Source organism: Papilio xuthus, unplaced genomic scaffold, assembly GCF_000836235.2.
Source record: "Papilio xuthus unplaced genomic scaffold, Pxut_1.1 DF826159.1, whole genome shotgun sequence".
NCBI classification, from domain to species: domain Eukaryota; kingdom Metazoa; phylum Arthropoda; class Insecta; order Lepidoptera; family Papilionidae; genus Papilio; species Papilio xuthus.
The window spans coordinates 2,841,608-2,861,237 of NW_013532490.1; the positions used below are offsets into that span (position 1 = coordinate 2,841,608).

General features: G+C 42.2%; 1 protein-coding gene across 1 annotated transcript in view; it reads right to left on the reverse strand.

Moving 5' to 3' along the window:
- The window catches only part of bent (projectin protein bent), a 162,624-nt gene that overhangs the window by 81,578 nt on the left and 61,416 nt on the right, over positions 1–19,630 (reverse strand). The window contains exons 125-152 of the mRNA XM_013319211.1: positions 14,640–19,628; positions 14,346–14,513; positions 14,052–14,204; positions 13,623–13,772; positions 13,222–13,416; positions 12,835–13,039; positions 12,314–12,472; positions 11,744–12,085; positions 11,230–11,439; positions 10,501–10,856; positions 10,161–10,281; positions 9,579–9,776; positions 9,088–9,207; positions 8,726–8,890; positions 8,260–8,430; positions 7,971–8,087; positions 7,690–7,855; positions 7,390–7,550; positions 7,054–7,212; positions 5,645–5,852; positions 5,064–5,250; positions 4,506–4,660; positions 4,134–4,286; positions 3,689–3,818; positions 3,199–3,298; positions 2,653–2,818; positions 2,143–2,267; positions 576–771 (exon numbers count right to left, since the gene is read on the reverse strand). Coding sequence (XP_013174665.1) covers positions 576–771; positions 2,143–2,267; positions 2,653–2,818; positions 3,199–3,298; positions 3,689–3,818; positions 4,134–4,286; positions 4,506–4,660; positions 5,064–5,250; positions 5,645–5,852; positions 7,054–7,212; positions 7,390–7,550; positions 7,690–7,855; positions 7,971–8,087; positions 8,260–8,430; positions 8,726–8,890; positions 9,088–9,207; positions 9,579–9,776; positions 10,161–10,281; positions 10,501–10,856; positions 11,230–11,439; positions 11,744–12,085; positions 12,314–12,472; positions 12,835–13,039; positions 13,222–13,416; positions 13,623–13,772; positions 14,052–14,204; positions 14,346–14,513; positions 14,640–19,628 — 9,725 coding nt within the window. The remainder of the gene's footprint in view (positions 1–575; positions 772–2,142; positions 2,268–2,652; positions 2,819–3,198; positions 3,299–3,688; positions 3,819–4,133; positions 4,287–4,505; positions 4,661–5,063; positions 5,251–5,644; positions 5,853–7,053; positions 7,213–7,389; positions 7,551–7,689; positions 7,856–7,970; positions 8,088–8,259; positions 8,431–8,725; positions 8,891–9,087; positions 9,208–9,578; positions 9,777–10,160; positions 10,282–10,500; positions 10,857–11,229; positions 11,440–11,743; positions 12,086–12,313; positions 12,473–12,834; positions 13,040–13,221; positions 13,417–13,622; positions 13,773–14,051; positions 14,205–14,345; positions 14,514–14,639; positions 19,629–19,630) is intronic.

Sequence of the window (19,630 nt, forward strand, 5' to 3'; positions counted from 1 at the left end):
GAGACTATAAGTTCATGCTTTTTTCTTCTAAATTTACCGTACAAAATGAGTAATTTGTAATGCAACTTTTCTAAATTTTTCTAACTCAGCTGGCTACAGAAAACATAATAAAGAAACATAATTTTCATAATGATATTACGTTTAGTTAAGTAAATATTTATTGGCATACGGGAAAATTATTTATTAAAATCAACGCTACAACAGTAGGCTGTACTCTAATTATTATATACAAGCTATAGTCCGCGACTCCGTCCGCACGGAATTAAAAAAAATGCTAATAAATAGCCTAAGTATATATGTAGTTATGCTCCTATGCGTGCCAAATTTCATCAAAATCCTTTGAGCAGTTCTGGAGATACCTTCAAATTTTCATTCATCCATCCATCCATATAAACATTCATATTTATACTAAAAGTGAGATGTATTTATTATTGTCACTTAGCTATAAGTCTAAGAAATTAATAAATATTATACATAAATAATATTAGGCTTATATACTATAATAATTAAATAGGTAAGTTCGGACGCAATGTGCACGTGGTGTGGGCGCGGCGGGGCGATGCGCAGTGACGTACCATTTGACGGTGGGCGTGGGCTTGCCGCTGAGACAGCAGAGCAGCTTGCAGGTGTCGCGCGCCTGCATCACACGCGGCCGCAGCTGGAAGGTGAAGGCGGGCGCGGTCTCGCTCGACTCCTGCCAGAACGTGTAGGGCAGGGCCTCGCGCCGGCGCGGAGCTTCAGCTGGAGGCTGGCGCTGCACGCGCGGCACCGCTGCAATGTATGTATTGACATGTTTTTATACAAGTGTATCGACAGTGAAAACTGACCTAACTTCATATTTTCTTGAGCAAGGTTAATATAAATTGTGATTTGTCCCACGTTTTATGTTTTTTTTAATTAATTTTAAAAAGGAATTGTCTAATGCATATTCATTTTTGATGTGTTGTTACATACGAAAGTTTACATTAAATCCTTCAACTAGTAAATAATTAGAACAAACTGCAATTTAACATAAAATATTGCATTATTAGTTATTTAAGAAAAATATATAGTTTAACATTAAATAATTTTCATAGATTTTCCAATTTAATTATTCCTCTAATCAACAACTTTACATAATAATATAAGAAATATATATTTATATACATATCGAGTATCCGGCGCACGGGCCAAGTGTTTGATGTGACATTTACTGCTCGGGAAGGCTATAAATATTTCCGCGCGTGCGATTTATCGTTCAATTGTTGTCGAGGCATCAGACGACGTCAATAACTCACACCGAACTATTCTCAGACACGGAAACCCATATAAACATGCTAGTTTAATACTAACCTACATGACAATTTGCAATTCATAACGACCACAGTGTTACTAATTATCGTTGGTTTCTGAGACAAAAATATTTTTTTTTTATATCATAAGGTGGCAAACGAGCGAGCGACCACCCGAAGTGACCGTTGCCCATAGACATACGCAATTGCATATGCGTTGCCACCTTTAATCGACGGAGAAGAGGATGCACAGAAAGAAAATATTTTCCCTTTCCATGCATCCTCTCATCCGGAAAGTCCACTTCCATTTCCCATCCTTTCCTTATGAGAAAAAGGGGGGGAGGGGAAAGAGGACTAAATTAGGCCTCCGGGACGCACACTCATCAGACGAAACGCGGAATTGCTTCCACTTGACGCCTGTCTTCATATCCTTAATCTCTGTACACATATCGTCCTTATCATTATTTTTGACGAAACAGAGATAACGAAATATTTTAAACGGTGATTTTAGTCTCAGAAAACCACTGTAACTGTAATATTAAAATGTTACATATAAAATTTTGTAGTAACTTGAAACCTTTTAATAGTTTATCTTTGATTTTCAAGACGACAAATTACAAACACTTTATTGGATATAATTGGTGTATACTATACGTTCTAAATCAATATGTTTACATCAATAACCTTAAACTTGTCAAAAATCTAGATAAAACATGTTAAAAAAAATGCCGTTAGCTATTTTTTCGATTCCACTTTTTTATATGACGTCACAAAACGATGCACGGTATATAAACACATTGTATGTAAGATAGAGATGGAGTACAGTGAGAAGAAGAGAGGAGACAAGTGATTAGAGTAGAGAGTGACTCACGCTGCACGTTGAGGAAGACGACCTCCTCGCGGAAGCCGTAGTGGTTCTCAGCGCGGATGATGTACTCGCCGCGGTCTTCCAGCTTCGTGCGATTGATTATGAAGTAGTAGTCGTTGCCGGAGTATCTGTTAACAATTACCTTTCTATACAACTCTACTTACAAAGAGAATAGTTTTTTTTTGTACAACGCGCTTTGTGTATCACTAAGCGTGGGTTTCTGAGACCTTTATTCCCGTTTAAAACATATTTTTATCTCTGTTTTGTCAAAGATAATCAAAGATTACGATATGTTTTATACAGAGATTTTAGTCCTCAGAAACCAACTGTAATAAATATTTTACTTTACTACGAAATCATAATAATATACAGATAAAAAGTTTAACTGTGACCACATCACAACCCTGGAAATACCTTCAATCTACTAGTGCATTCAAAAAATCATGCATCAACAAAAAAATGCTTGAAATTTTTTTTCGCTACAAAATCCTCTGAAATCCTTTGAATATATACCTCTTCATAAACTTGACAGACTGTCGCAGTTCGCGGTTGTTGCGCGACCACGTGACAGTGGGTGTGGCGCAGGCCACCACGCGGCAGTACAGCTTCACTGACTGGCCCTCGTAGCAGAACGCTGACTGCGGCTTTATCACGAAGCGTGGTGCAGCTTGACGACGGTCTAAACACAACGAGGATTTATTGTAACAATTTGACATCATCATCAACTCATAAGTTCTCAATGAGAGGCTCAGAAGCCTACCCAAAGTTAGAGGCAACTAGGTCATATTCAATACGCTGACCAAATACGGGTCGACTTCACGATGTTTTCCTTCACCATACGAAAGTCAAACTTGGACGTATATTATCGAAAAAACACACATACCTGAGTCACCGACGTGTTTTTAATAAATAATAAATTAGTTTGTTTTTTTTTATCCCGATTTTAGTTTGTCTTTAGTGTCGCGTGTATAAAATCATGAGACTCAATACAATGGGCCATTCTGTCGGCTACTTTCAACATGGAAATTGGATGGAGATTATAACAAATATATTTCTTACCGAACTGTCCATCGTATATCTTCCACTTCTCAATGAGCAACTTGCGCAGGGAACTGTACTCGCTCAGCCTGCCGATCGGCAACACGAACGACGACCAGTTCTAAAGACAAACACATATTTTCAATAAAATGTATATTTGAACTAGCTACTACCTACAACATCGTCCGGGCAGAATAAAAATAGCTGTCTTTTTCTATGTTCTATCATTCATACAGCCCTTCCAGAGAAAACTTCTAACAAACATCCATACATCCAAATATTCACACTTATAATATTAGTAAGAAGTTGACAATTTTGTAACTTACAAACAAATCAAGAATATCAAAACTGTTTAATTGTTCCAATAATTGTGGACACTCTTTAAGAATTTATCGTTTGTCTCCTTCGTGTAACGAAATACATCTAAACGTGACTTGTCCTTGAAATCCAAATCACCTTCCTCTGTGTAAAAATGCACTCTATGTGTATAGCAATAGGGTTGAATACAGACCTGATACCTGGCGCGCAACCTGTCGCGCATCTGTTCGAGGCGTCGCGCGGGCACGGGCGCGGTGCGGGAGGCAGCGCCCTCTCCCGCCAGCCAGCGGTGAGCGAGGCACTCGTGCGCGGTCATGCGCTTCCTGTACACAGAAACATACGTATATTTATACAAAAATTACAGAAAAATCATAAGATAATGCTTCTAATAAAAAACATAGGACATACTAGCTTTCGGTTAACCGGAATCGAAAAAAAAAATAGTAGTCTATGTGTCTTTTGAGACTATATTTTACAATCGTTCTGGAAAAACTTTCTAACAAACATCCATCCATCTATCTAAACATTCTCATTCATAATATTAATAAGATTACTTGTAAAGTAAAGCACTATTATATACTTATGTTGTGAACTGTTTCATATTATACGACTTTCTAAAAAAAAACTGTAAAACTTACTCCTTGTTCTTAACAAGCAGACGTCTGATGAAGTCTTTAGCGTCATCGGAGACGTGCTGGAAGGCCTCTTCATCGAACTCCCAGTCACAAGCCTTCACGTTCTTGAGGGTCTCAATATCGTTGTTACCCGCAAACGGTGATAATCCAGACAATCTATACATAGAGGAAAACATTTAAAAAAATATCAGAAATAAGGCGACTGTTTATATGAATAAATATGAAGCTAAATAATAACGACATTGTATTCCTGTATAGGCCGTTTCAATTGTAATGGCTCAAGGTCAACTACGAGTTATGCGAAGTCCCAAGCTGCCTAGATATTTGAAGACTATACAAGTGCAGTGTAAGCCCACACTTAGATGATATACTCACAGCACGTAAGCCAGCACGCCAACTGCCCACATGTCTGTGTAGAAGCCGACCGGCTCGCGCTCCACGATCTCTGGTGCCGCGAACTCCGCTGTACCAGTTGATATCTTGACGACCTCGTTGGGGTCCAGTTTTGTAGCCAGTCCGAAATCGATAATCTAAGAAAATTTTTCCCAATGTAATAGCGTTACAGTTGATTTTTTCAACTCTTCGAAATATAGTTTAATAGTTTTTGAGTTTATCGAAAAAACTATTAAACTACATTTCGAAGAGTTTTAGGGTTTTTATTTATCTAGATAGATCTAGTTTTATACAATCGCGTTGTATACATACATACAGTAATACAATTCCAAGAGCAATGGGCATAAACAATATAAAGTATCCCAATTTCTAATTTGTCTTTTATCCCTATGTTAGATAAGAAGAGTTAAGACTTAAGACAAGAGTTAAGAATTGGAGTTCGGTTTTATAGTTACCGTTTCGATATTCCAAAAAAAAATTGACAATACAATTCTGTAAGGAAATACGTTATTTAACCCTAAGTACTAAGGTAAAATTTACCTTAACATCAGTGCCGGTTCTTGTCTGACACATGACATTCTCTGGTTTGAGGTCGAGATGTATGATGTTCTGCTCGTGCATGTGACGCACTCCCTCGCACACCTGCCGCATGTAATGAGCTGCCTCTGCTTCGCTCATGCTGTATCCTGGCTCCGTGATGCGTTCGAACAACTCACCGCCAGACAAACTGACACACATATATGTTAATAGATTCATAAAAAAACAAAAGTCCCATGACATTCCGGGTAAGAATACGAATCAAATGATACCTCACGTCGTTTAAGCTACAGAATACTACAAAGTAATTGTGGGTTTCTGAAACCAAAATACCTATAAAACGCATTGTTGTTTGTTTTTGTCAGACACTTAGAAGAACGACGATTTATTTTATACATTGATTTTGGTATTAGAAACCACCAATCAGTCAGTTACAGTGACTTATAGTGGGTTTTTGAAACCGAAATTTTGACGTCAGAAACCCACGGTTAGTTGGACATCTAAACGTCATTATAACATCAAACCTTATTTATTATGCAAAATATTAAGCAAATTACATGAAATTTCATAATTAAAATACTCACAATTCGAATATCAGCACCATTTCATCATCATCTTCGAAAGCGTCGTGCAAGTTGATAAGTTTTCTGTGGTGTAGCTGATTCATTATATCTATCTCTTTCTTAATTAGCTCCTTCTCCATCGCACCGGCGACCGGTATGAACTTAGCCGCGAAGTAGTTGCCTGTGCTCCTCTCGCGACATCTGTGCACCACACCGAACGCGCCTGTGCCTACAACAGTTACATCCACCTCATGCTTGCGAACTTACACCTTATCGCATACGAAATAAGTCTCAAATTTCTACTTAGTCTTTTTAATATCACGTGCTTCTACTTTAATGAAAACTCTATAGTTATATTTTAAAGTTTAAATTCGTGCTGTGGTTTTTATTATCTGTTTTATATATTTACTTATTATGTTTTTATTACACTAAATTTAATATTGCATTATGTGACCATTGAAATGCAAAAACGTGCTCAACTATCTACATAAATTAATTAATTTTATTTTAAGAGAACATACTGTATATGTAAATATAATATTATAAAATAAGAGAACATCCTTTATAATCATTATAAATAAAATACACTAACAAAATCCATGCTAAAACATTACAATAAATTTGAAGGTATGATTTAGACGGATTTTTGTTTTTGTTTCTTTTCTGTGTAATAAATTCCCTTGGAAATGTCTAAATAAACCTTCTAAAATATGTTTAAATCTGTAATATAGCAGTGTGCGTGTGAGACAGAGAGATGCAGACAGAGAGAGATGCACTACATCGATCTTTTCACACACAGACCTCCGTCTCGTTTCCGTTTAGAAGATGCTCTCACGAAGTCACCTGCGAAATTCACCACTATGTACTTACATTTAGAGTTCAAAATGTTTAACTACAATATTAGTTCAGTGTTAAAACTAATCAATCATGGAGTCTCTCCCAAACAACTTCGTGAGTCTATTTTAGTTCTAATTTTATTATCATGCTTGAATTCTTTAAATAATATTTTAAGCCAAAATTCAAGTCAAATAAACATTTCTAATAATCATAAAAATTAAATTTTTATTCATGTAATTCATTAAAAAACAAATAAAAACATGCGTTTTATTTGTAATTACCAAAACACATTTAAAATATTAGTGTTTAGAAACTTTTTTACTACACGATTCCATTGATAAATACACAAACTACACCCTTGTTTTGTTTTTTACCTTAAAAACAAGAACTTTTTTGATATACTGTTTTATCGTGCAATTATTATTTTTATTAATACTTTAGTGTAATCATAGCTTATGTGTTCAAACTCTACAAACATGTACGTACTCTACACGCACGTGTACGTTATGTGTACGTATGTACAATGTACGTTGTGTGTGCGCATGCGTTATTTGTGTGGATGTGAACGTGTATGTACACAATATGCTACTTACCAATCTCCTCCAGTATATCGTATTTATCATACACAGAACAGGTGCTGATGTCGACAGGCTGCGGCACGTACTTGCTGTACACGTCAAATACGTAACTGTCGTAATCCTTCACAGGCCCGTGGTCCGCGTTCGTGCGGATACGTTTGCCAGTCTCGTCCACTGAAAACGACATATCCGATTAAAATATAACGCTATGACACTCAAGATAAGACTGTAAATAGAATGACTCCTCAATCTTTGAAATATATCCAATGGTTAACCCACAGGATGTAATAGAACTAACACGTTCCCTCCACCACGATTTTTTGAACTATAATATTAGACTTTGTATTTTACCTGGATATTCCTTCTTCTTGAATTCCTTCTTGATGATAGCCTTGGTCTGGACGAGTGTGGTAGGCTCGCTGGGCTCCGAGCGGCCGTAGATGTTCTCAGCGTACACGCGGAACTCGTATTGTTTGCCTGGAACTAATCCTGTCACTGCCATGGTCGTGAACCTGTAAAAGAAAATTGTTTAGCGAACAATATTTAAAAATTATCGTTTTTTTGTTGTATGTCTGAGAAATCTACACTAAGAGTATGTCTCAGTGAACAAAGTTACTAAGTCACGAGAACTACACTCGACTGAATACTGACCTGGTGGTACCAACTCGTATCCAGCTGGTCATGGGATGTTCCCTCTTCTCTACCAGGTAGCTGGTGATGTCAGAGCCGCCGTCCCATACAGGTGCACGCCAGCTGACCGCCAGCGAGTCCACACCGATGCTGTCCACGGCCGGGAACCGCGGCGGGTCCGGACGGTCTGATGAACGAATGAGTGAATAATTTGAATGATTCATTCATTTTGTGTACGGTAATGAAAACCCTAGATTCTTTTACAGGAACAGAGGTAGATTAAAACGTATAAATCAACGTACCACTGATTTCAATATTGATAACTGCAGAGTCCTGTCCCAGTTCATTCTCCGCGGTGATCCTGTACGGACCTGAGTCCATCTTGCTGGCGTCACGGATGGTTAAGATCGCGTGGCGCTCTGAAAATTTAATTTGAATTGTTACAATGAAACTATTAACAAAATTTGAGGATGTAGGAGGAGGTTCATGACCAGACATTCAACACAATTGCTGTTCCATATAAGTTCCACCTCATTTTTTTTTAATCGAATAATTGTGGACTAATTAAAACAGCTATGTTGAGAATCTCACCTTTCCTCTCGACATGGTAGTGCAGACCAGACTCGATGGTCTCTCCTTCGCGCACCCACGTGATCTTGGGCACTGGATGGCCAGTGAAGGGGATCTTGATCACAACGTTTTCTCCCTTGTCGAAGTACGCCGTGTCACGGAACCGAGGAGGTACGTTCAGTTTTGGTGCAGCTGGGAATAAAAATAGACGATTTTACCAAGATTTTCATAGAATTTTGCATTCCGTTTAAAATTATATAAATATCACCAATTTTAATTTTATTTTAAGAGATATACCAAAATTTATTTAGCACCGTATTGTCACGATGCGTACTTGCTCGAACTTAGACACATTTAAGGATTAATTATCTAGTGTAGTCACATATTAAGTCTACACTAAGGGTTTCTTATGTAGAGCAAGTAAAGACTGATTATCACTATTACAGTCAAACAAAAATGAACCTTATGAATATACAATAAGACTCACTCATAATGAGCAGCTCAGCGCGCGTGCTCTTGACTCCAGCGCGGTTGACAGCGCGGCACACGTACTCGTCCGCGTCCTCACCGAACACATCAGCAACAGTCAGGAAGTGGTTGTCTCCCTCGCTCCAGATGCGGTACCGAGGACCATTTGTTATCTCACGTGCACCTACAACACATACATTAAAATATTATTAACTACGTAATAAATTGTTAAAGAATACATAAGAATAACATTTATAATTCTTTTCAAATATGTTGCAGTGCCCTCCCCTCGCACCCCAACACACCTAACATTGTGTTCTGCACGAACTTAAGAGCCACCAAGATATGTGAATACTACTATACTGGTAACATAAAACTTACCCTTATACCAAGTGATGGTAGGTTTGGGTGATCCAGTGATGGTGCACTGGAACTTGGCGTTGTGGTTCTGTATACAGTTGGCGTTCTTCAGAGGTTTCACGATCTCCGGTGGCGTAGCCGCTGCAAAAATAGAGTATAAATAATCGCATAGTCTGAAATATTTGATAAACATTCTGAATATTGAGATTTATTTGCCAATGTGCCTTTTATTACCTTTTCTCCAATTTACTAAATTACTTTATCTTTATCTTAGCAATATTTTTAGTTGTCTTTTAAAAATAGTTTTATTCTTAAACACTAGCTTTCTTAATAAGAAAAAAAAACTTAAGTAACCTATGTGTTCTTCCAGATTATATTCTACATCTATGGCAAATTTCATCAAGATCCGTGGACCCGTTCGGAAGGTTCCTTAACAATCATCCATCCATCCAAACTTTGCATTTAAGCTACGCCAAACGATATCCACTAATTTCAAACACAGTGTAACTCACCCTTAGGATCGACGACCTTGACTTGCTGCGATGCAGTGCTGGGCGGCGATACTCCGGCCTCATTCTGTGCCGTCACCTGGAACTCATACTGACGACCCTCCACCAGGTTGGCGCAGTTCAGCTGGGTCGGCAGGCACAGGGTCGCATTCACACGCTGCCAGCTGCTAGAGCCAACCTCGCGCTTGTCTACCCAGTAACCTGGAAAACCAATGTAATCATAATTATTTAAAGTATTTGTAGATATTGTAGTAAAAATGAAGTACAGTCAAACCTGGATAAGCAAGAGTCCAAGGGACCGTAAAACGTTTCTTACTTATAGATGTTTCTCTCTTTTGGAGATCGTACGTCAGAACTAGAGAATAACTCTCGCTTATAGAGTTTACTTGCTTCTCCAGGTTCGACCGTATATGTTATTCTTTAAATCAACTAATTTTCAGAATTAAATGTAATATGAAAAAAGACAGAGAAGGTATAAATAAATCGTGGTATAGAAATATTATAAATCCTGTCTACCCTACATTACCGATGCTAGTGTTATTATATTAAACCTTTTCGGCTTACACCTTGTTTTACGTCATTTACCTTGTATCCTAGCGCCGCCATCACTTTCAGGTTTCTCCCATTCAAGGTGTACAAAGTGTCCGCCCACTTCCAGAATCTTGGGCACGCCCGGTGCTGATGGTGGATCAAATGGTGCCTTAGCCTGGTAAATATAAAATGTTTCTTATATTCAATTTAATATCGACACTTAATTACCGCACTCATAGTGTACACTAAGGAAGTAACTAAGTTACAAAACAATTTCTAATGTTGTAGAAGTGTGGAAATAATTATTTTCTTCAAAATTTTTGGTCCTTCGAAATTTGTACAAAATAAAAAAAATCACATTTGACAAACAAAAAATATTATGAACAAAAATTACCTTAACAGGGTTGACACCTTCCAATCCTGGTCCAATTCCATTATCATTAGCGGCGTGAACCCTGAAGTTATATTCTTGACCTTCAGTGAGACCGTGAACTGTAAACTTGGTGTCACGTACTGACGAGGCTATGGTTATCCAGGTGGTTCCCGTCACGTCGATGCGTTCAACCACGTAATGCGTGATTGGCAACCCTCCGTCATAAGCAGGCGGTTTCCATGACAACGTGCATGTATGACGCGTTATGTCACTAACTTCCAGTGGACCTTGTGGTGGTCCTGGTAATCCAGTGACCGTCACTGAGAAGGTGTCTGATGTCTCTCCAGAGTTGTTCTTGATTGTCAGTTTGTATGTGCCTGGAAAGAGTAACATATAAGAACTCTTTAAAAAATTGGACTGACGTGTTCATAACAATCAAATGTCATATAAAATAAACAAAAAAAAATATTTTGGATTTGCTAAAATTGTAGACAGTATTTCAACAAAAAAAAGTCTTGACAGACAGACAGACAAACGGATAACAAAGTAATCTGATAAAGATTCCGTTTTTTTCCATTCGAGGTACGGAACCCTTAAAATAAGAAAATATCCATTGTGAAAGTAATGATAATGAATTTAAAATATTTAATTTACTATAATAATTTCTTTATCAGTCTATGATTTTACTTAACATAGAAGTTCACAATTTTACAGCAGTAAGTAAATAAGATATGTGAAAGTTTAACTTACCCATATCATCTTTAGTGATATCCTTGATAAAGATAAGTATATAGTCATCAAAGACGGTGTACTTGAAGTGCGGTGTCTCGGTGAGCACGCGGCCGTCACGCGACAACGTCACGTCGACCGGCTGGTCACCAGTGTACAGGATCTTAATCTTTGTGTTGTCGTGCTCCGGCAGGTGGAGGTCACCAGGCATACGAGTGATGCGAGGCGGACCTGGCAACATTCATTTATTTAGTCATTCTACATTTACTTTTGACTAGTGGTTGCCAGCTTAAAAAAGCTACATTCCCGTCAAAGTTCCGTTCAAATCGGTCCAGCCGTTCCGAAGATTATCCGGAACAAACACGGACAAACATACAGACAGATAAAGATGTTAAAAATTGTTTTTTCGTTACTAACAACGCAAATACATTAGTATGCAAAATGCTGTTTTTTTTCTTAATATTACATACAGACTCTCAATTTCATTAATATGTATAGATAACAACATGAATGATAAAGAAAATAAGACACTTACTTCCGATCTTAAGATGTGCAATACAGTAGATAAAGCCAAGGCTGTTGATAGCTTCACAAGTGTAGTCACCCTCGTCACCATCCGCCACCTCCAGGATGTTCAGTTTCAGCGTGCCCTCACGAGACTCCGCAATATATCTAGCACCGAGTACGATCTCGCGTCCATTCTTGAGCCAGCGTCCAGTGGGCACTGGCGTCCCACTAGCCTGGCACTGCAGCGTGTAAGGACGACCCAGTGGCGCTGTCAGTGTGGCCGGTAACGGTTTCAGCCACTCCGGTTTAACGCCACCCGCCTCCTCGCCGGTACGAACTGGTGTGGTGCAGCTTGATGGCTCAGATTTTCCTGAACACAGTACATAACTTTACTATGTGCAATTGCATTGAAAAATGCTTATAATTTTATTAATAGAGTATAGAAATCATAATATATCAATACCTGGAAGAAATAAAGTCTACTAAGAACACTAAAATCCACCAACTACATAGAGTGCTGTTAAACATACTAATGAGCATACTGTTTACTTGAAACCAATACAATATGCTGAGTAATTTGACAAGTTAGCTGTCTCACCTGCAGCATTGACAGCAATGATACGGAACTCGTAGTCAGCGCGCTCGTGCAGCTGCAGCGCGGTGTAGCTGGTGTCCTGCACGTTGTAGTCGTTGCACTTCAGCCACACAGAGCTGCTCACTTCACGTCGCTCGATTATGTAACCAGTTATACGCGAACCTGGAACAAGATACGTATTATGTACGTGTTGCCACGCCCACAAACAGTGACGTCACACCCAGTGCGTGCACGAACTCATCTTTATAGATATTCAACAATGAATCATCTTGCTATGAAGATTATTTAGAAATATGAACTTTTGTATTTTAGTAATTTAGATATTTTTCGCTGACTTCAATAAGAAGGACTTAACTCCAAGGATAACTCCGCACCTAGTGAGAAGAATTTTTAATCGAAAGGAAAAACTTGTAAGTGGGTTTCAAACATAGAACCTGACTAGTAGATTCTTTAATTCCGATAATAAAGTCGTCTTATCTCTTTGAGTTTAAGCAGTGATGTAGACTAGTGTAGTTAGTTATTACCTCCGTCATTAGCCGGTGGTTGCCACACGAGGTCGACGTAGTTGCGGCCGACACGCAGCACGCGCGGGCTCTGCGGCGCGGAGGGCGGGGCGGCGCGCGCACGCACGCGGAACGGAGCCGAGCTCGCAGAGTGCTTGCTCAGACCCGCAGCGTTCTTAGCGCGCACACGGAACTCGTATTCGTGTCCAGGTTCCAAGTTATAAGCCTACGTAATAACATTCAAGTATTAAAATTTACTAAAGTTCAGTAAAACATTGTTTTTATACCACAATGTTTCCTTAACTAATGTAACCAATTTTGTGGTTTGTTTACATTTTATTTAATTTATTAAGTGTCGAGACAATTTTAAAACAAATCCAATATTCATATCATCTGAAATCCACTGACCTGGTAATTACATTCCTTGACAAGGTAATCAGCACTTGACCAGACACTGTCCTGGACATCTCTGAACTCGACCTTGTAGCCTTGTATGCGAGCTCCGCCGTCGGAGCGTGGTCGGTCCCATGTTACAGTGGCCGTTGAGCCGTCCCAGTCCAGTACGCGCGGCATGCCCGGCGCGTCCGGTACAGTGAACGAGTACTACACAGAGATATATATTAGACGAACGAATTCATTGAATAGAAAATATCAGAGTAAAATACTAAGGCAACGCATAAAGGATAAAGGACATTTGACGACTGGCAAACGGAATTTGATTCGTTTTAACCAATTTGCAAGTAACAGTTGTACTAGTTTAAAGAAAAAGAAAGTTATCATGTCAAATATTTCATCAAAGTATTACCAACCTTGGCGGTAATCGAGTCGTCCATAGTCAGAGGTTCGGACACGCCATATTGGTTCTCAGCACGAACACGGAACGTGTATCTTTTATTCGGTTCCAATCCCATGACATTGTAATGACAGTTGCGTACAAATGACGATATCTTCGACCATACCTGTACATTAAAATACATGTAAAAATGTAATTCATAAAGTTAAGATAAACTGCCGAAACATAACAACAACAAATATATATCACCATCTCTTTCATTCTTTTTGAAATACCAGAGAGACAAAGTTTTTGGCAGTAGAAACCCATTTAATACACTAATATTATTAATGCGAATGTTTGAATGGATGGATGGATGAATGTTTGAAATTTGACATATATTATGTTTTTTTAATACCAAGTGGACGGAGTTGCGGGCGACAGCTAGTTATCTATAATTGCTTACACCAGTGTTGTCCAACTTCTCGACAATGTAGTTGGTGATGGGCGAGCCGCCGTCATCTAGCGGTGGTTTCCATGACAAGGTGCATGTGTCGGGCGTTATGTCCGAACAATCCAATGGACCCACTGGTGGTGATGGCTTGTCTACAACAAGCACCTGTGCAACAATGTAATTTGATAAAGCTACACTTAGCATAAGGAAGAAATACTTTTATCTCAGCACTGTAATCATTTCTTTCATCAATTCAACATGTTTCAATTTTACTTTGACTAAAATATACTTATTTTAGGGACTTACCCTGCAGGTGCCACTGTCGGAGCCCTCGCTGTTGACTAGCTGCACGGTGTAGGAGCCGGTATCGGAACGCTTGGCGCTGCTGTTAAGGAATACTGTGTCGCGGTCTGAAGTCACGAAGCGGATGCGGTTGTCCGGGAACACTTCGTCGTTGTTCACGATCCATGACACCTAGTAATAGAGCAGAGAAAATTGTATATAGGAACTAGCAATTGCAACAAAAAGTTATCTGTGGTAAGTATTTAAAACTTTAAATGTTCACTAGAATTGGGAATTACATTGTATTGTGTGACTTACCTTTGGTCTCGGGTTGCCGGTGAAGGGCACGGTGATCTTGATCTCCTCGCCGGCGATGACGGTGATGTCGCGCAGGCTGAGGTCGCTGGTGATGCGCGGGCAGTTAGGCGGGGCGCAGGCGCGGATCGCGTCCGAACTCTGCGAGTATGGCCCCTGTCCGGCCGCGTTCACAGCGCACACGCGGAACTCGTACTCGTGGTTCTCGATCAGTCCGGTCACCCGGTACGTCGTGTCTGGAATGTGAGCGTGGCACGCCTTCGTCCACTTGTCTTCGGTGATGAGCCTCTTCTCGAGGATGTAGCCAGTGATCGGGGAGCCGCCGTCGTTGCGCGGCTTGGACCAAGTGACCGTAATCGACGTCTCCGTGGTCTCGACGGATCGCGGCACGCCGGGCGGGCCCGGCGGGTCGAACGGATGCCTGGCCTTGATCGGTTCGGTCGTCTGCGCAGGATCAGATTGGCCGTATTGGTTTTCAGCCATGACCCTGAACTCGTAGTCCCTGCCGACGGTCAAGTTCTTCACGCGGAGGAACGGTGTCGTGACGTATCCGGACACCTTGGTCCAAGTTGGTGAACGTGCTTCGCGTTTTTCCACAGCGTAGTTTGTGATCTCTCCACCTCCATTGTCTTTGGGCGGGTTCCAGTAGAGCGTGAGCGCTTCGCCCTCGAATTCGTCGGCGCGAAGGTTTTCAGGTTTACCGGGTCTGTCGAGCACGCGCACGTTAATGGTGGCCGTGTCGTATCCGGATGGGTTGCGGAGTTGTAATCTATACTGGCCTCCGTCTGATCTCTTGGCGTTCTTAACCACGAGTGAAGCGGAGTCCGGTGTGATCTTCTGGAATATTCTCGAATCGCCGTCGACGTCGAGGAGGTTATCGTCGGCGAACCAGGATGCGGTCGGTTGCGGGAAGCCGGTGTACGGCACGTGAATAGAGAAATCTTCACCCGCGCGCACTGTGATGTCGCGCACTCCGCCGAGATCCATGCAAGGTTTGTTCGGTTGTTCGGCAATCGTAATATCGGCAGTCGGTTTGCTAGGCTCCGAATTGCCGACTTCATTAACGGCGATAACTCTGAACTGGTACTCTTCACCTTCCTTGAGTTTTGGTACCGTGTGAACGAGGCTCGGGATAGGTGTGTCGTTAACATCCTTCCAGTCTTTGTCTCCCTTGGCCTTCTGTTGGATGATATAGCCCTTAATCTTTGCTCCGCCGTCGCTCTTCGGCGGTCTCCACGAGAGCGTAACCGAATCTTTAGTGATTCTGTCTGGTTTAGGCGCCTCGGGAGCGCTGGGCTTAAGCCTCTGAGTTTGTGCAATAATAGGTTCTGTCGGTTTGCTGGGTTTGCCAGGACCGGCTTCGTTGACTGCGATAACACGGAACTCGTAGCGATTACCCTCACGTAAGTCTTGAACGGTGTAGCACGTGTTGGGTGTAGGATAGTTGTTAACCTTTATCCATTCACCACCACGTTCTCTCTTCTCGACGTTGTAACCGGTAATAGGCTTTCCGCCGGTGTTGGTCGGCGGCTGCCATTCGAGAGAGCAGCTGTTTGCACTGTAGCCAGTGATCTTAGGCGTGTCTGGCGCATCTGGTGGATCGAAAGGTAGTTTGGCGATAATCGGCTTGCTCTCCAGCGGATCGGAGAGTCCGTACAAGTTCTCAGCTCGTACTCTAAAGACGTATTTCTTACCCTCTGTTAGGTTCTTAACAGTAAACGAGCACTTTGGACAGAAACCTGCGACAGTGCGCCAGTCGTTGACACCGAATTCGGCGACCTCGACGACGTAGCCAGTGATTTCACTGCCGCCGTCATCTGTGGGTGGTAACCACGTCAGACTCATGGTCTCGTGAGTAACAGGTGTGCACGATAACGGTCCTTTAGGTACACCAGGTTTGTCGACGACAATAACCTCAATGTCAGCAGAGTCTTTGCCATATTCATTAGTTGCAGTGATAGTATATTTGCCAGCATCGTCTCTAGTGGACTTCTCGATGCTGAGCTTGGTCTCATCGGGACTCGTCTCAGCGGACAGTCTGTGTGAAGGAACGAGCGGGATGGCACCCTTTGTCCAGGTAACCTTCGGTGTCGGTGCACCGGCGATTGGAATGTTAATATTGATCGGTTCACCAGCGCGGACCTTGATCTTACGACCGATGAGGTGGTCGAGAGACAGTTTAGGTTTCTCTTTCATTGGCTTAGCAATGATAACATTGGATGGCTCAGAAGGCTGGCCAGGTCCGGCTGCGTTGACAGCAGATACTCTATATTCGTATTGGTGACCTTCTTGAACCCTGTCGTCCTCATACTCGTTGAACCTAACAGGTTCCTTGTTGAGCTTGATCCATCTGCCTGTAGCTTTGTCCCTTCTTTCGACGTCGTAGCCCAGAATGTTAGAGCCACCGTTCGATATAGGCGAAGACCATTTGATCTTAATATGGTCTTTATCCGCGGAAACGAGCTCTGGTTTTCCTGGTTTGCCAGGCACGGTATATTGGTTCTTGGCAACAACAGGTTTGTCGGTCACAAGAGGCTCAGAACGACCCTGCAAGTTCTCTGCAAATACTCTGAATTCGTACTTGGTGCCCTCGGACAATCGAGGAACAGTTGCATGTGTATTTTTAGGGTTGATGTAAGTAACAGCCGGAACCCAGCCGCCACCATGAGTGAGATCACGTTTTTCAATAACGTAAGCGGTAAGTTCACTGCCGCCATTGTCCTTAGGTGGCTTCCACGATAAAGTAACAGATTGTGCAGTGATTTCCTCGTACTCAAATGGAGGCTGAGGTGCTCCAGGTACGTCCAAAACGATCAGTTCAAAGCTGCCCTCGTCAGTTCCAGAGTCATTCTTCAAGAATAAGTTGTATTTGCCAGCATCTGATCGCTTGCAGTTTACAGTATGAATAATAGTGTGGTGTCCCACCGAGGTAACAGTAGTTCTTTCGTTAGTTACCACAGTTCTACCGTCGCAAGTCCATTTGACGTCTGGCGTAGGCTCTCCGATGAAGTCCACGTCCACGTGGAAAATAAGCCCAGCCTTGATGCGAACCTCCTTAAGTGGTGTGATGATTTTAGGTGCGACAAATCTGTCCTTGGCAGTGATAATATCGGAAGGTTCACTAGGTTCGGACTGTCCAGCTTGGTTGACGGCAATAATTCTGAATTCATAGTCTTGACCTTCTATTAGATCTGGCACAGTGGCCTTAGTCTGTTTAGGAGGCACATGGACAGCATTTACCCAGTAGGGGCTGCCCTTTTCCTTCTTTTGTACAATGTATCCGGTAATGGGTGCACCGCCGTCTGATTTGGGAGCGGCCCATTCCAAATCGACGTGATCCTTGCTCCAGTCTGTTGCTACAGGTTTGCCAGGAGCGGAAGGTTCGTCGAATTCGTTCTTCGCAACAATAGCGCGGTCCAATTCGAGTGGTTCAGATTGACCGATAGCATTTACTGCGCTTACTCTAAACAGATATTCCTTCATGTGTATTAATCTTGTCACTTGGTGGGAAAGGAAGGTGCTCATGCCAGCATCTGACCACGTGCCGCGAGATAAGTCCATTTTCTCGATTACGTAATGCAAGATGGGTGATCCACCGTCGTCGAGCGGGACCTTCCATGACAGCGAGCAGGAATCCTTTGTAACATCGGAGACCACGAGCGGCTTCTCCGGTCTGGACGGTTTGTCTAGAACTGTGACTTGAGCCGACGCTGAACATACTCCAAGATCATTCTTCAATGTCAATTTGTAAACTCCGCCGTCGGAGCGAACGGAGAATGGAATGTCTAAGATAACCCTGTTGTGCAAAATTTGAATATCAATCCTATCTGATGGCTGAACAACTTTTCCGTTGACCTGCCATTCGACAGTCGGCTTGGGTGAGGCTTCGATCGGTATCTCGTACTGTATGCGCTGTCCAGCCTTGACGGTCTTGTCAGCGAGCAGCATCTTGTCGAAATGTGGAGCACAGAACCTGGCTTTAGCGACTTGCGGAGTGGACGCGTCGCTAGGTTCACCGTTGCCCGCTTTGTTAACAGCGATGACTCTGAATTCGTACTCCTCTCCTTCTTGCAATCCTGGAACCGTAGCTGTGGTTTGGTTTCCTGGTACAGTGGCTGCGACTTCCCAAGGTCCGTACTTCTTCTTGGCCTCGATAATGTATCCTGTAATTGGAGTGCCGCCATCTTTCTTGGGTGGGACCCATTCCAAGTCCATGTGATCTTTGTCCCAGTCCTTGACGACCGGAATGCCAGGTTTGTCTGGTGTTCCGTACGGATCCTTGGCGGTGATAGGTTCGTGGCCTACGAGCGGCTGCGACTCGCCTTGTTTGTTGACGGCGCGGACGCGGAAGTTGTAGTCGTGTCCTTCAATCAGATGATCAATACGCATGTGGCAACCTTGCACTTCTCCAGCGGGAACCCAGCGGAGGTTTTCTTGGTCCATTTTTTCAACAACATAGTGTGTGATCTCACAGCCACCGTCGTCCTTAGGTGGCCGCCAGCGCAGCGAGCAGCCAGACTTCGTAATATCGTCTACACGAAGCGGTCCCTCGGGTGCAGTCGGCACGTCCATTACTAAAACTTTAACAGTAGCAGAATCAGTGCCATTAATATTTTTGGCTTTGAGAGTGTAGGTTCCAGAATCTGCTCTCTTAGCGTCGATGACACGGAACTTGGTGGTGTGAGCGTCATTGACAATCTTGATCCTGTCAGTGTTGAGAACGACGTTGTCACCGTGCAGCCATTCCTTGGTGGGCGTTGGTTCTCCCGCCACGGGCACTTCAAGATCGAAGTTCTGTCCGACTTTGATCTTAATGTCAAACATGAAGTTTCTGTCAATTTTGGGTGGTAAGTTCTTAGGCCTGGCGAGATGCGGCGCTGTTCCGTCGCTGGGCACGCCCTTGCCGGCCTTGTTGACCGCTCGTACGCGGAACTCGTATGTATTGCCTTCGATGAGGTCCGGAACTTTACCAGAAGTTACATCACCCTCGATCT